This window comes from Echiichthys vipera (assembly GCF_963691815.1).
Source record: "Echiichthys vipera genome assembly, chromosome: 4".
Taxonomy (NCBI): Eukaryota; Metazoa; Chordata; class Actinopteri; order Perciformes; family Trachinidae; genus Echiichthys; species Echiichthys vipera.
In genome coordinates, this window is record NC_139829.1 from 13,473,308 (window position 1) to 13,486,035 (window position 12,728).

General features: G+C 39.9%; 2 protein-coding genes across 2 annotated transcripts; both read left to right on the forward strand.

Moving 5' to 3' along the window:
- The first annotated feature begins 1,046 nt into the window (after positions 1–1,046).
- ykt6 (YKT6 v-SNARE homolog) lies at positions 1,047–6,348 on the forward strand. The gene is made up of 8 exons (XM_083913110.1): positions 1,047–1,233; positions 1,898–2,064; positions 2,221–2,303; positions 2,756–2,856; positions 2,946–3,050; positions 4,022–4,087; positions 4,393–4,494; positions 4,603–6,348. The coding sequence occupies exons 2-8, from the start codon at positions 1,961–1,963 to the stop codon at positions 4,636–4,638; spliced, it is 597 nt and encodes a 198-aa protein (XP_083769236.1). The 5' UTR covers positions 1,047–1,233; positions 1,898–1,960; the 3' UTR covers positions 4,639–6,348.
- A 740-nt stretch (positions 6,349–7,088) lies between these two features.
- Positions 7,089–10,495, forward strand: LOC310946053 (uncharacterized protein). The gene is made up of 5 exons (XM_083912338.1): positions 7,089–7,217; positions 7,756–7,813; positions 8,363–8,434; positions 9,365–9,449; positions 9,691–10,495. The coding sequence occupies exons 1-5, from the start codon at positions 7,131–7,133 to the stop codon at positions 9,737–9,739; spliced, it is 351 nt and encodes a 116-aa protein (XP_083768464.1). The 5' UTR covers positions 7,089–7,130; the 3' UTR covers positions 9,740–10,495.
- Positions 10,496–12,728: the final 2,233 nt, after the last annotated feature.

Here is a 12,728-nt window from a genome sequence, read left to right on the forward strand (position 1 = left end):
TATCCTATACTATACAGGAAGTAGGTCATTTTGAGATTTCACAAGATGAACTTCCAAATAGGTCAGTAGCATCTTAAGACATTTCTGATCAAATAACACTGATACTCGTTGATGTAATATCACCTTTCTCCAATAGACAGGAAGCTGCTGTAACTTGAGCATACATTGTCCAATCTGCCCCAAATTTCTAATGCAAGAGATTCCTACCATCAAGAATTAAATTTTGCACATATGTTAGATCATAACTAGTTACATTGGTAAAATGGGGAAGTTTCTTCTTCCCTAGCAAATATGGAGATGTTTCTTCTTTCCTGGCCAAAGTTACAGCAACACACAGTTTTTTAGACTGTATTTTTTTTGCAGTTTTTGGTCTGCCACAAAAGGTTTCACCTCTCTAAAATGCACAGATGATGGCCAACCATCAAGTGTTTAATTTGCACGTATTTCAGACCATGCCGAGTAACTTTGGTAATTATGGGGATGTTTCTTGCTTCCTAGCAAAATGTATTTTGGGGGTTAAGGGTTTTATTTTGCACACATTTCAGATAATAACTAGGATGTTATGATATGGGGAAGTTTCTTCTTTCCTTGGGTAAGTTACAGGGACATACTGTACTGGCCGTATCATTACCAGAACCCCCTCCACCGGTCATACCACTTCTGTCCTGCAGCAACTCCTCTGGCTCCCCTTACCGCATCATCTACAAGCTGTTCCTTTTTACATTCAAGGCCATCAACAATCTCAGTGGATACTTAATACTTAACCATGTAGTGGCTACTTTACCTAAAGGTCAGTAAGCATTTTCATTAGTGTTGTGTTAAATTAAATTAAATGTTTCTTAATTACACACATAGGTAGATTTATCTTTGCTAATAATATGTTGGATTGAAAAGTTAATATTTTCCGTCTCAAGTTAAATATTATTTAGAAGAGCAAGATCCTACACTCACTTATTGGGGTTGTCTTTATTGTTATCTTGTATCCAAACGGAACTATAAGCATACCAGCGTTTGTTTCCCCCGGAGCAGATCTCCCTTTGGACCGTTCAAGGATCGTGACGTGGTGATTGGTCACTAAACTGCATATTGATAACTACTTAGTTAGCATTGAATACATTGTGATTTGGTCGCCGGGCGTCTTCTAAATATATTAACGAGTTTTAGTTTGTGTGGAATAAAAAGTTAATTGGGTTGTTTTGAAGGGAATCAAAGTGATCGCTGCTCATTTGTCTGGTAAGTTAAGGCCTCGTCTGGAGCTAACGTTAGCCGTGTGCTTGACTTGATTTAAAAACAAATGTACGTTCTTGTAACTATGCAACTTTTAAACCGCATTTACACTGAAACAAACCTGTGGCAAGTCTCTACCACTTACTGTCAGTTCACCAGTTTGTCGTGAACCGCAGAAAAACATTAACTCTAGCGGAGCATGACTGACGATAGTTGCTTAGCTTGGTGGCTAATAATAAGGCGGCTACTTTCACTTCTAAGCTAGTTAGCACTTGTCAGCTGTTAGACTCAAGTTTCTTTGGCTGCCTTATTGTTAGCAGATAAGCTAGCTGGCTGAGCCGGATCAAGGATAACGGTCTCGTGATTCATTTCAATTTTATTTAAAGTGCCAAACAAAAGTCTCAAGACACTTGTTAAAGTAGGTCTAGGGGGCTGGAGCCGATCCCAGCTGACATCGGGCATGAGGCGGGTAAACCCTTTACAGGATGCCAGTCTATCACAGGACACATAGAGAAAAAACAACCATGCACACCTACGGGCAGTTTTAAGAGTCATCAGTTAACCTAACACGTGCATGATAGAAATATGAATAATAATAATTATGGTGGTGAATATGATAACATGATATGAGTAGTAGCAATAATTTTGCTTGTGCCATCTTCTAAATTAGATCATCAGGGCTGTTGGATCGTATCTGCCGTGACTGACTGACCAGAACTCATACGGCAGCAGCATGAAGCTCTACAGCATCAGTATCCACCATAAAGGAGCCACCAAAGCCAACCTGCTCAAATCGGCCTATGACCTCTCCTCCTTCAGCTTCTTTCAGCGCTCCAGGTGGGTCTGACTGCTCTGTCATAATGTTAGTTGGTTTGGTTTTGTAGCAATTTTGATGATTGGTTACAGGCCACAATACAGTGTTCTATAAATGCTGTTGCCTGATCCTACTGGGATGCTTTTCCACCAGTGACAGTATTGTTTTGGTTTATTTAGTGTTCAAGAGTTCATGACTTTCACCAGTGCCTTGATTGTTGAACGGACATCACAAGGAAGCCGTGCCTCTGTCAAAGAACAAGGTAAAAAATAGCAGGTTCAGCCCAATCTGGGAATTCAACTTTTTTCTAGTTTTTTTTTTTCTGTCTCTCAACACTTATCCAGTTGTCACTAGGTTTGGTGTAGAGTCTACATTAACAGTATCGACTTTATTTGTGAAGCAGATGAATGTAGTGAGTAATTAAAATAAATGGGGCATCCTGGTGGCTGAATGGTTAAGATGTACCGTATAACAAGCTTCATCCCTGCTTAGATTCTGGCCAGTGACCTTTTGATGCATGTCAAAAATACATGTAAACAGTTTAAATAAAAGATCAATAATCAAGTCAACCAAACAATATATCAGCCAGGCTTTTGCTCCTTCTGTCTGTTAGCTGCTCTTGAAGGGACACATCTGGTCCTGTTTTGTATATTTGTACATTTACATTGTCAGACTTCTGTTTTGATCAAACCATACATGGTTTCTCTCTTTCAGAGTACCTGTGCCATGTTTATGTAAGAAATGACAACCTGAGTGCTGTGGTCATCGCAGACACTGAATACCCACAAAGAGTCTGTTTTACATTGCTAGACAAGGTGAGTACAGAAACCTATAAATAAAGAAACATAATGATTGCACTTTGCTGTAAACTTCAATATTGATATGGCTGTCTGGTGGTTTGTAGGTATTAGAGGAGTTCTCCAGACAAGTGGACAGTATAGACTGGCCTTCTGGTAGTCCTGAAACCATAAACTACAAAGCCTTGGATATTCACCTTTCTAAATACCAGGTCAGTTTGTAATCTGTTTATCAGAAAATATGTCAGAGGAAACCCTGGTAGCCTATGAGTATGAATTGACTATGATTGTATTCAGAGAACAATATAAGACTCCCATGGATGCCTTCTTGGGCTGTCCCGAATACCATTTTTTGTGATCTTTGGTACTAATCAACAGTGAATATTCAGATATTTGTTGCCGTCCCCGGGGTGGGAGCATGAACTGGGAAGGAGCCAACCAGCTAGGTCAATGCACAATGGAATCACGCACAGCCGTAAATGGTGTTGATCTTCATTAAATCACCTGAAAACAACACCAGTCTGCTACATTAAAACAACACAGACCTATACACACGTCAGACTGCTCAGTCATAACGTGACTCTGACAGACATTTCTGTGTTCCTGGCTGAAATGGATGGCACACCGCTGCAGTGTTTTAGTGGAATCATTAATTGGCAGCAAGAAGTAATTGCTCCAAAAAGAGCGGTGAATTTTGAAAGCTTACATTATTGAAACAGAGCAGCTAATATTGGTAGCAGAACAACAAGTTGGTGACTGTCCTGCGGCTGTCTGAGGAGAGGGGAGAAAAACAACTGTTAATGACGACACAAAGTCTCAGAAAACTGTGTGCAACACGTGTCTTTAGTTTTAATCAAAGGCTTTTTTATCCTCCTTTTTTATTTTTATTTTTAAAGATTGTGTTATTAAAAAAACAAATATCTAAATACCAAAATTGAATACCTGCCCAATGAAAGAATTTCTTAATAGTTGAATATTCATCATTCATTCATAGTTTCCAAATTACTTTTTTAACACGGTTTACTTAATGAGACATGCATTGGAGTGGACCTAAAGATAGAGGCATGAAGATGAAATTCATGAATCTGTTTGTGCTTGATTAAAGTTTTATAATCATTGTAATATGATTGTGAAATAGCAGTGTACAGTACCTGACAGCGTGTCATTGTTTTTTCTTCCCCAGAACCCCAGGGAAGCAGATGCGATGACCAAAGTGCAGGCAGAGCTGGATGAGACAAAGATCATTTTGGTAAGATATCTCCATAAGCTGAGACTTGTTTTCCATTCTCCAGAACACATGTAGGTATATGGAAAGCACACACTACTAGAATAATAAACTGAGAGGGGCAAGAGGTAGTTTCTTCTCAGCCTCTAGTTTTGGGTCCTATAACTGTTACAATAATTCATAGTGGGGAAAATAATGATCAGACCTCCAAGTCCATTATTTTATTGACCAAATTGTGGCTCTACATGCATGAAACATAAAATGTCCTTTCCTCTTGTCCACGTCAAATCTTTAAACTGCACAATATTTCATGAATATCTTGTTTTTAGCACAATACCATGGAAAGTCTGTTGGAGAGAGGAGAGAAACTGGATGATCTTGTGGCAAAGTCAGAGCACCTGGGAAACCAGTCCAAAGCCTTCTACAAGACTGTAAGTGCTGATGATGCTCTTCATTAAAACTGAACTGAAGGTCTAATGGTCATTGACTGTTTAGATGCCTAATGTGTGTGTGTGTGGATGTTCATGTTATCCCTGCAGGCACGGAAACAGAACTCATGCTGTGAAATCATGTGAAGCCACTGCCTCGTCCTCATGGACACGCCTCTCTCTGCCTTTCTGCTTTCCCTACAACTCCCATCACTCTCCAGCCATCAGCTCTCAACACAAAGGACAGAACCAACACTGTCTAATCTGGGAGGGGGCACCGGGATGAGAGTGCGAAAGGGTGGAGGAAGGTGGTGGCCAGTCTTAAATGAGACCTGTCCAGATTGTGGTTGATGGGGGCTGAAGTGATGGGGTTTGGTTGGGGGGGAAGAAGTAATGTTTGAATTATTTTTTAACCTTTTCAAAGGGTAAACATCTGTGTGGTGTTTCAATACCAGCTGCGGACATAATAGTGTGGCGTTGTGTATCGGTGATGTGTTGTTGAAACGTCTTCAAACCATTTAATATTATTCAGATTGAATCAAGTCTTGATAGTTTAATTTCAACTCCTAAAAGAGTATTAACCGCAGTTGTGCTTCTGCTTCAAGGCAACTCTGACAATCTCACAGTCTTATCTCGTGATTTCATGAAATACGTCACATTTTCAGTTCAATTCTTCAAAACCCAAACTGGCAGGAACAACCGTTGGTTGCCCACTAGGTGGCTCTGTTTATTTACTTTTATTGCTCCAATGAGTCTCGAAGTTGAGCTCAATCTAAAAACTCTAATGTGAGCCAAGACAGCATGTGGCTGTTTGGACGTGTGATTTAAAAAATCACAGAATTTTAAAATGATTTAGAAACATCTTTGCTAGACTGGAATACGTTACATGATTTTTTTTTTCTCTGTCTCATAGTGTTCAATGAAACGTTAAACATTCCCACTTTGTGTGAGTGAGTTATTGAGTGATGATGCATCTTAAAGCTGATGAGAAGTGGCAGAAAAATGTGAAATGTAGACAGATGTTTCTTCATAGACGCAGCCCTTTGCCGTGTGGCTAAAGTATAACACCCCCCCGGTCCTGTTTATAAATGATGTCTCCTAATGAAAGGGACCGATTTGTAAGCAAATCTCTTATGTATCTTTATGTATTGTAGCCATGCTTCTCACTGCTAGCCAACACACACAACACGTAAGCAGGTTTTTAAGAGTTTAAAAGCCCACTCAGACCTCTGCAGCCAGGGGCTCGTCTGTACCTCTCAAACCTGGCATCACTGACATTTTACCATCATTCATTTAACGGCTGGCTTCTTCTGTGCTAGTAAAGTTTCTCCTAAAATTACTAAAAGTACGACCGACATAAACTGAGTAATTTCACATCTCTTATTTTAAGACACTCCTTTTTACAGTCAGTACTGTTTGCTTTGTGTGTGGAACTGTCTTTCTTCAGGAACCGCTGATCTGCTTAAGATAAAGAGATGCCTTTGGTTGTGTATTTTAGATGTTTCTCTGCTCTTTCTCTTGTATGTGTGTATGGTTTGCTGATGTACAACATCTGCAGGCTGCGTTGATGTTGAGTGCCTGTATGTGAGGACTGTTGTGTGTTTGATCTGAAATTCTGCTTTAACAGTGTAAATTTTTGTGCAATATCTCTGCAGACTGTTGACCTATGTCTCTCTTTAAAGTGGAAAGAATAAATGGAAATATTTCTCATTAAGGGCAGTTAATTGACCTTTGTATTATGCCATTCTTATGACTAATTTCCATGTGAAGTATATCCACGGTTGTTTCTGAAATTCGTTTGATTTCTTTTCAACATTTCCAATTCATGTGCTAAATTTAAACGTCTGTGTTGGAACAGTCTGCATTGCATTGTTTCATGTGTGGTCTGCACAATTGGAACAAAGACTTCAGATAATAAAATGTTCTTTTCTGTCTGTATTAACATTTTCTTTTTGGGAGGGACACTGTTTACGGAACATGTAATCTTGCTTAGATAAACACAAACAATGGCTTCTGGTGTGGCGGGGGTATCTTCAAGCAACCAAATGGAAACTATTTTTCCAAGGTGGCATTGAGGTGTTGCAGGAAATCCTGTAGAACAATGTGAAGGTAAACTTGTCATGTGTAGAAAGTCAACAGTCCTAGTCCGTATCTTAAATCAGCAAACTGGGGCTGTGAAGTAAGTCGCTCCTGATGAACCCTTAAGGTACTGTAGGAAATGCTAAGTCTTATGAGTGGTAGGAGATGCACCTGGTTCTTCTACTTAAGTAAAAGTATCAACATGTTTTTTTTTTTGTTTTTTTTAAAAGGGCAACAGCCTTGGTCCTTGTTAACTTCCTGTTAGCTGATGTCATTCACATTCACTGCAACAGGAATCACCTCCCACCCGCCCAATTGTTAAAAAAACGCGTGGTGAAGTGCCCTCCAGAAGCCAAAACGTGTGCTACAGTGCCCACTGCTTGGACACATTTAAAATGTTTATGTTTTCAACTGTGAAAAGGTCTGTACAACAGGGCAGGGGTTCCTGAATTTGTCATTTGTAAAGTTCGAGTTGAAAAGAAGCATTTGAATGCAGCACGAGAGGCGCGCCTGCTGCAGTAGCGCGCACAGCTGAGGTGAGAAGAAAACAAGATGAACTGATGAAGTCTGACCGCACACACGCACAAATGTGGACCGAGGGGGAAAACAGGAGCAGGACCGTCCTCGTCGACGGGAACAGTTCGAAGGTAAGAAGCTGAACGAGAAGCAACGCACCAGGAACTCAGCCTCTCTCGGGATACAGTCCGACCTGACGACGGGTTCAACCTGCCCCATGGCTGCTTTACTTGTTTACTTGAGCAGTGTCTCACTAAAGCTCTATGGAAGCTGTTTCATCTCCAAACTGCAGGAAACAAGAGTCTCGACGCAAATGTTTTGGAAATGAGTTGTTTTTTTTGTATATGTCCTTTTCTTGCACGCTGTCTAGTCTGTACTGTGCCGTTGCCTGCGCTGATTTTCCACATTGTTGGACACTTCCTGCAGCACGTTTCCCCATCTGTGCTGTAAGCAGCATGACTTGTTGCTGATTTACTCTGCACTTTACTGCTTCCTCTCTATTCTCCTTGTGTCCCAAACCATTGTAACTGTATGTGGCTGATTTTTTTTTATATTTATACTTTATTTAGTATCCGAGCTGGAGTGGCTGCTGATGTGTGTCTGGTCGTGTCAGTGCCCTATGCTCCACTTTGTTTTTGTTCAAACACGAATGTTTTGTTGCATTTTCAGATGGTTGACCCAGATCTGACACGACAGATTTTACACACCGTTCAGCAACATATAAACGGTAGGATTTGAATCTTGATCTTCTCTTTCTCGGTCTATCTTTCTTTTTGGTTGGAGGTTGGTATCTATTTTTGAACTACATGTATGTTCACAACCACAGTACTCGCATTACAGTGCCTGATAAATGGGAAAATCCACTTCGGGTACATTCCATCCAGTAATATGTCCGCTTAAGATGACTGGCAATCAATGCTATTTTTAATTGAAAGGCTGAGTGGTCTCTAGTTACAGTAGAGATGCAGTTGTCATATATATATATATATATATATATATATATACTGTATATATATATATATGAAATGCTGTAGTTGCTGATCAATGCTTACGGACAAAACTACGTACATACTGTAACTAAATAAATGAGTGTTATGTATTATTTAGATACAGAGCATACATATAATAAAACATACTAGCAGTTATTGATCAAAATGATAAGGTGGATAGTATTTATGATTTAAACACCATACAGTCCCATTACTGAATGAGCTATGTAGGCAAATGTATCACATACACAGTCTCTTATATTATTATTTTTTCCCCCTCCTGCAAGGATCAACTGCAGCTGCCACTAGTCCTTCTCGCACAGAGGACTCTTCAATCAGCACCAGTGGAATCATCCCAGGTGAGCCCCGCTTTGACTAAAACGTGATGTCTTTGCAGAACCTGTAAGACCTGTTGCGGGGGAAAAAACACCTATTCGAAGATAAGATGAGATAAGCCTATAATGATCCCCAGGGACAATTCACACTGCAGCAGCAGAAAAGCAGACATAAGTACAAATAAATGGAAAAAGAAAAGGAAACTAAGAATGACTAACATCAGAGGTGTAACCACTAATAGAACATGAACTATATAAGAACAGTTAAAGACAAAGATACCAGGTAAGTGACAAGTTGTGAACAAGTAGCGTGAAAAAAGTCCCCAAAACACAGTAGAAGAATTATTAAAGGGGGATTGGGTTGCACCAACAACAGCCAAGTGATCTTTAAAATTTTTTACTTACAATACTTTTTGGAGTATGACTGAAAAGCAATGGACGTCTTTTCAGTTTGATCAAATTTTTGATTTTATTGGCTGCGTCCGACACTGAGATTTTCCAAAAATAGTCACTTTTAAGACTTGTGGTTTTTGCAGTACACATTTGAAAATATAAAACTTGCATAACAGTGTCAGTTTACCAGACCCAGATTATAAATTTGGAAAGGGCAGTGAAATTCAGGTCTCAGCAATGGGCAGTGATATTATGAATGCAGGATAACGCTCTGCAGAGCTCTGAAACACCACATTTCAAGCACTGAAGAGATACTGCAGTTGTATGTGAGTGTAGTGAATAGGGATAGAAAAATGAGGAGTGTAAAACCATTTTTGTTTTCTGTGGAAGAACTGGTTCATTCAGCTCAACTTAATGAAAAGCAGGTAAACAAATTATCCCTGCAGCACTCCCTGCAGAAGATGCAACATACAGTGGATTGTGCTACATGCATGCATTTGTATTCATATATTGGAAATGTGTAGTTTTGTTTTCAACATGTGTGTGTTTTTCTTCTTTTAGGTGCAATTGCAGCCACAGTGTTCATCGCCTTTTTACTTGCTCTCTACACCGTCCTCTGGAAGTGCATGGTGTCACCACCACAACGGTAAAGAACAGACACCAGCCCTAACTTACTGGAGCTTGAATTTGATTTTGTTGACACAGCGATCTTGCAAACTACCATTCATTCACCTGCCTTTTTAGCATCACATGTCTGACCTTTGTATCCCAGCCATCAATACAAATCACCTCACATGATCAGCACTTTTTCCAGTTCACAGAAGTCAGGTTACTGTTATTTTTTTTGTAGTCGCCACAAACACACTCATTTCTGTATTCTCTTTTAGAAAGCACAGCAAGGTGAGGATGAGAGCACAAGCGAGGACGTCTGTGTGAAGACTGGCTTCCAGGTTGAGAATATCTTGCGTCTGTTCATCTGGTCATTTTGGATCTCAAATCTGAGCGCAGACTCTGCTCCCAGTCAGAGAAAAGCACCAGCGTGACAGTATGTTACTGAAGAAGATCCAAAGATCAAACCACAGAACAACAGACTCAACTGAGTTCATGCGTCACCTGTTTCCCTCATCTCTACTGTCTGCTGGTGGCTCCATGTTGGTAGGTCAGACTATGCTGCTTTTTTTTTTTCTTTTTTTCTGTGAACTCTGCACTACTGAGGGACGAGGCGGCTCAGGCCACAGCTCGCTCCGGTGACCAATAAGCTGTGTGTAGGTGTGTCTGGGAGAGAGATTGTGGTATATGTAATATGAGATGTTTTGTATCTGCACCAAAGGGACAGTTTCATTTAAATAATGCCCCCCCCTTTCTGCGTAGCATTTCTTTATAATATTTTTATTAAGTAGCAGTATATCTAAGTAACAGTATCAGCAGGTTTCATTAACCCATTTTTGGGGAAACTCTTAAAGCTGTGGGGTTGTTCAGGACAATCAGAAAATCCCCTCTGCTCAAGTATTGAGAAATCAGAAATGATTTTGTTTCATCTCTACTCTGTTGCCTTCTTTGAAATCCACACTGTACTCAGGATGATGTAGCTACTGTATGACTTCTGACTCTTTAATAAACTGTCTTTTTTTTATATTGAGTGGAACGTGAATAAACAGATCTGTGAACGAGTCACAATTTGATGATACTTCATATCAGAGTCACTTGTTTTTTCATGGTGTATTTGCAGGTCCCCTTAAACTTGGAATGAGGAAAAAATGCTGGGGATAGATTTCTGCAGAAACCTAAAGTGGCTGCACTTGACATTCAGAACGATCCAGTGACGATCCTGCTGCATGTGAATGTTTGTGCATGCAGCCATGTAAAAACCTTTTTTCACGTATTGGTTTGAGAGATCCCAGCCTACTTTATTTTCCTCAGTATTTCAAGTAAAGCACCTTTCAAGGGAAACAATTAACAGATTAAGTGCCAGTATTTAAGTTCAAGGGGATCTTTATTGTCCCACGGTTCACATAGAAACAGAATACAGGAAGACAACATCAATGATACAACAGCACAATAAACAACAGAGGTAGAGCAGGGAAATGGAAATTCAGACAAGGAGACGTACAAGAGTGCAAATGTGCAAGGAATGCAACAGGAGTGCTATTGCTATTAAACTTGGATAGTACTCAGAATGAAGGAGACTTGGAATCTCTTAGTCCTTAACGGTTACCCTGACGGTTAAACCGTTTCCTCTCAGAGTTGTGATCCATGTTTTTTGATAGGGTCATGGGCATCAATAACCTCAGGTCATACAAGCTCATGAGAGGAATCACTGAACATCAAGGTTACGACAAGAAGAGAAGACTCGCCCCGTGGTCACCCGAGCGGGATGGACATCCTTCTTAATATGCTAGTTGTTACATGTTATTTCGAGAAGCTTAGTCACGGCCACATCACAGCAGAGGTCGGACAATCTGTAGTTTTCGGAACCAGTTCTGCAACTTCTAAAAAAACACACAGTGGAGCTGACTGAGTCATGAGAAGGGAACGAGATTTGGTGGAACCGGGAAGACGGCTGGGTGGAAATTCTACTGAATTCATAGGAGCAGAGATCCTGTAATTGATTAAAAACCATTATCTTGAACTGTGCTATCCAGTCATATCTTTGACTTTGAGCTAATCAGGTGCATCCACATTTTTCAAAACATCAAGGCAATTGTGTTGATAGTTTTGATTACACTGACAAGGTGCACGGTAGCTGCTTTGAGCAAATTATGATTATACTGTAAACAGTGTCAAAATTCTGTTTTATCACTTGAGATGTGCTTTAAGTACAGCTTATACTTCAAATTTACTTTGTATACTATAATATTAAATGTAACTTTCAAAATCTATCAGCTCCAGGGACCGTACAACATATATCATTTCAGTGCTCAAAGATGACGTTCTAAACCTGGATGTTTTTAAAATGACTGAGAAAAAACATGCAATTTAATAAAACGTGGCTTACTGTATATGTACTATAAACTTGTGCTTGTCAGTACAAACTGTCACTACTGAAACAGTTTGCTGTAAAGTCACCTGTCCAGCAGATGGAGCTGAAAACTCAGAATCCACCAAATGTATTTATTCTGTATTCTAACCTAGATTTTTTTACCTGGAGTGAAACCAAGATCAGACTCGCACTCTGGTGTGTTATTCTTGAATAAAAAATACTGTAACACACAGTTGACAGTAGGTAACAGATTTCCTCCTGTGAACCGGTTCAGTTTGTCACTTGATGAAACTGAACTTGTGAGAACAATCACACTCTCAGTTCCTCTGATGCCTTTGAAATGACTGAAGCAATAATATGGCTTTCAAATATCTGATTTCTTGCGGCACCTGGAAACTCAGAACACAAAAGCACACCAGACAAATTCAATTCTGTGAAATTAAATGATCCGGAAACCGGAGTCAACTGCGGAGCAAATGATCAGATTTCTGCTATCACTGAGTGACCTTTTTTAACAGGTAGATGGAGTTCCCTCTTGTTCCCTTTCTCCTTATTTTTCTTTCTTCTTTCTATTGCCCTCACTCCCTATTTAACCCTCTCCACCCGGCCAGTCATGTGGCTCCCTCTCCTCCTGGCATCAAGTCCTTTGTTAAGTTATTTGAAGATCATTTGGCTTGTTATATCTGTCATTCAAAACCTAATGTTGAAAAAAGATGTGCAAGTTCAACTGCCTTATCCGAACTACCAGTTACATCCTGTAGATAACATCTCTAGTTGCTTCACAGTTTACCACAGTCTTTACGAGTTTTATTAGTATACACTTTCACTTTTAGGCTGCAGGAGCCATACGTTCTTTAAAATGCTCTCCAGGTTACCCGCTGTGTGTTTTCTGCTCAACACAGTATGTTATGTTAAGCTTCATTTTTACAATATCATATGCGTATA

Coding starts and splice junctions, on each gene's coding strand:
- ykt6 (XM_083913110.1), top strand. CDS start 1,961: ATGAAGCTCTACAGCATCAGTATCCACCATAAAGGAGCCACCAAAGCC. Junction 2,065..2,220: donor AGCTTCTTTCAGCGCTCCAG/GTGGGTCTGACT, acceptor TGGTTTATTTAG/TGTTCAAGAGTTCATGACTT. Junction 4,088..4,392: donor ATGAGACAAAGATCATTTTG/GTAAGATATCTC, acceptor TCTTGTTTTTAG/CACAATACCATGGAAAGTCT.
- LOC310946053 (XM_083912338.1), top strand. CDS start 7,131: ATGAAGTCTGACCGCACACACGCACAAATGTGGACCGAGGGGGAAAAC. Junction 8,435..9,364: donor CACCAGTGGAATCATCCCAG/GTGAGCCCCGCT, acceptor TTCTTCTTTTAG/GTGCAATTGCAGCCACAGTG. Junction 9,450..9,690: donor ATGGTGTCACCACCACAACG/GTAAAGAACAGA, acceptor ATTCTCTTTTAG/AAAGCACAGCAAGGTGAGGA.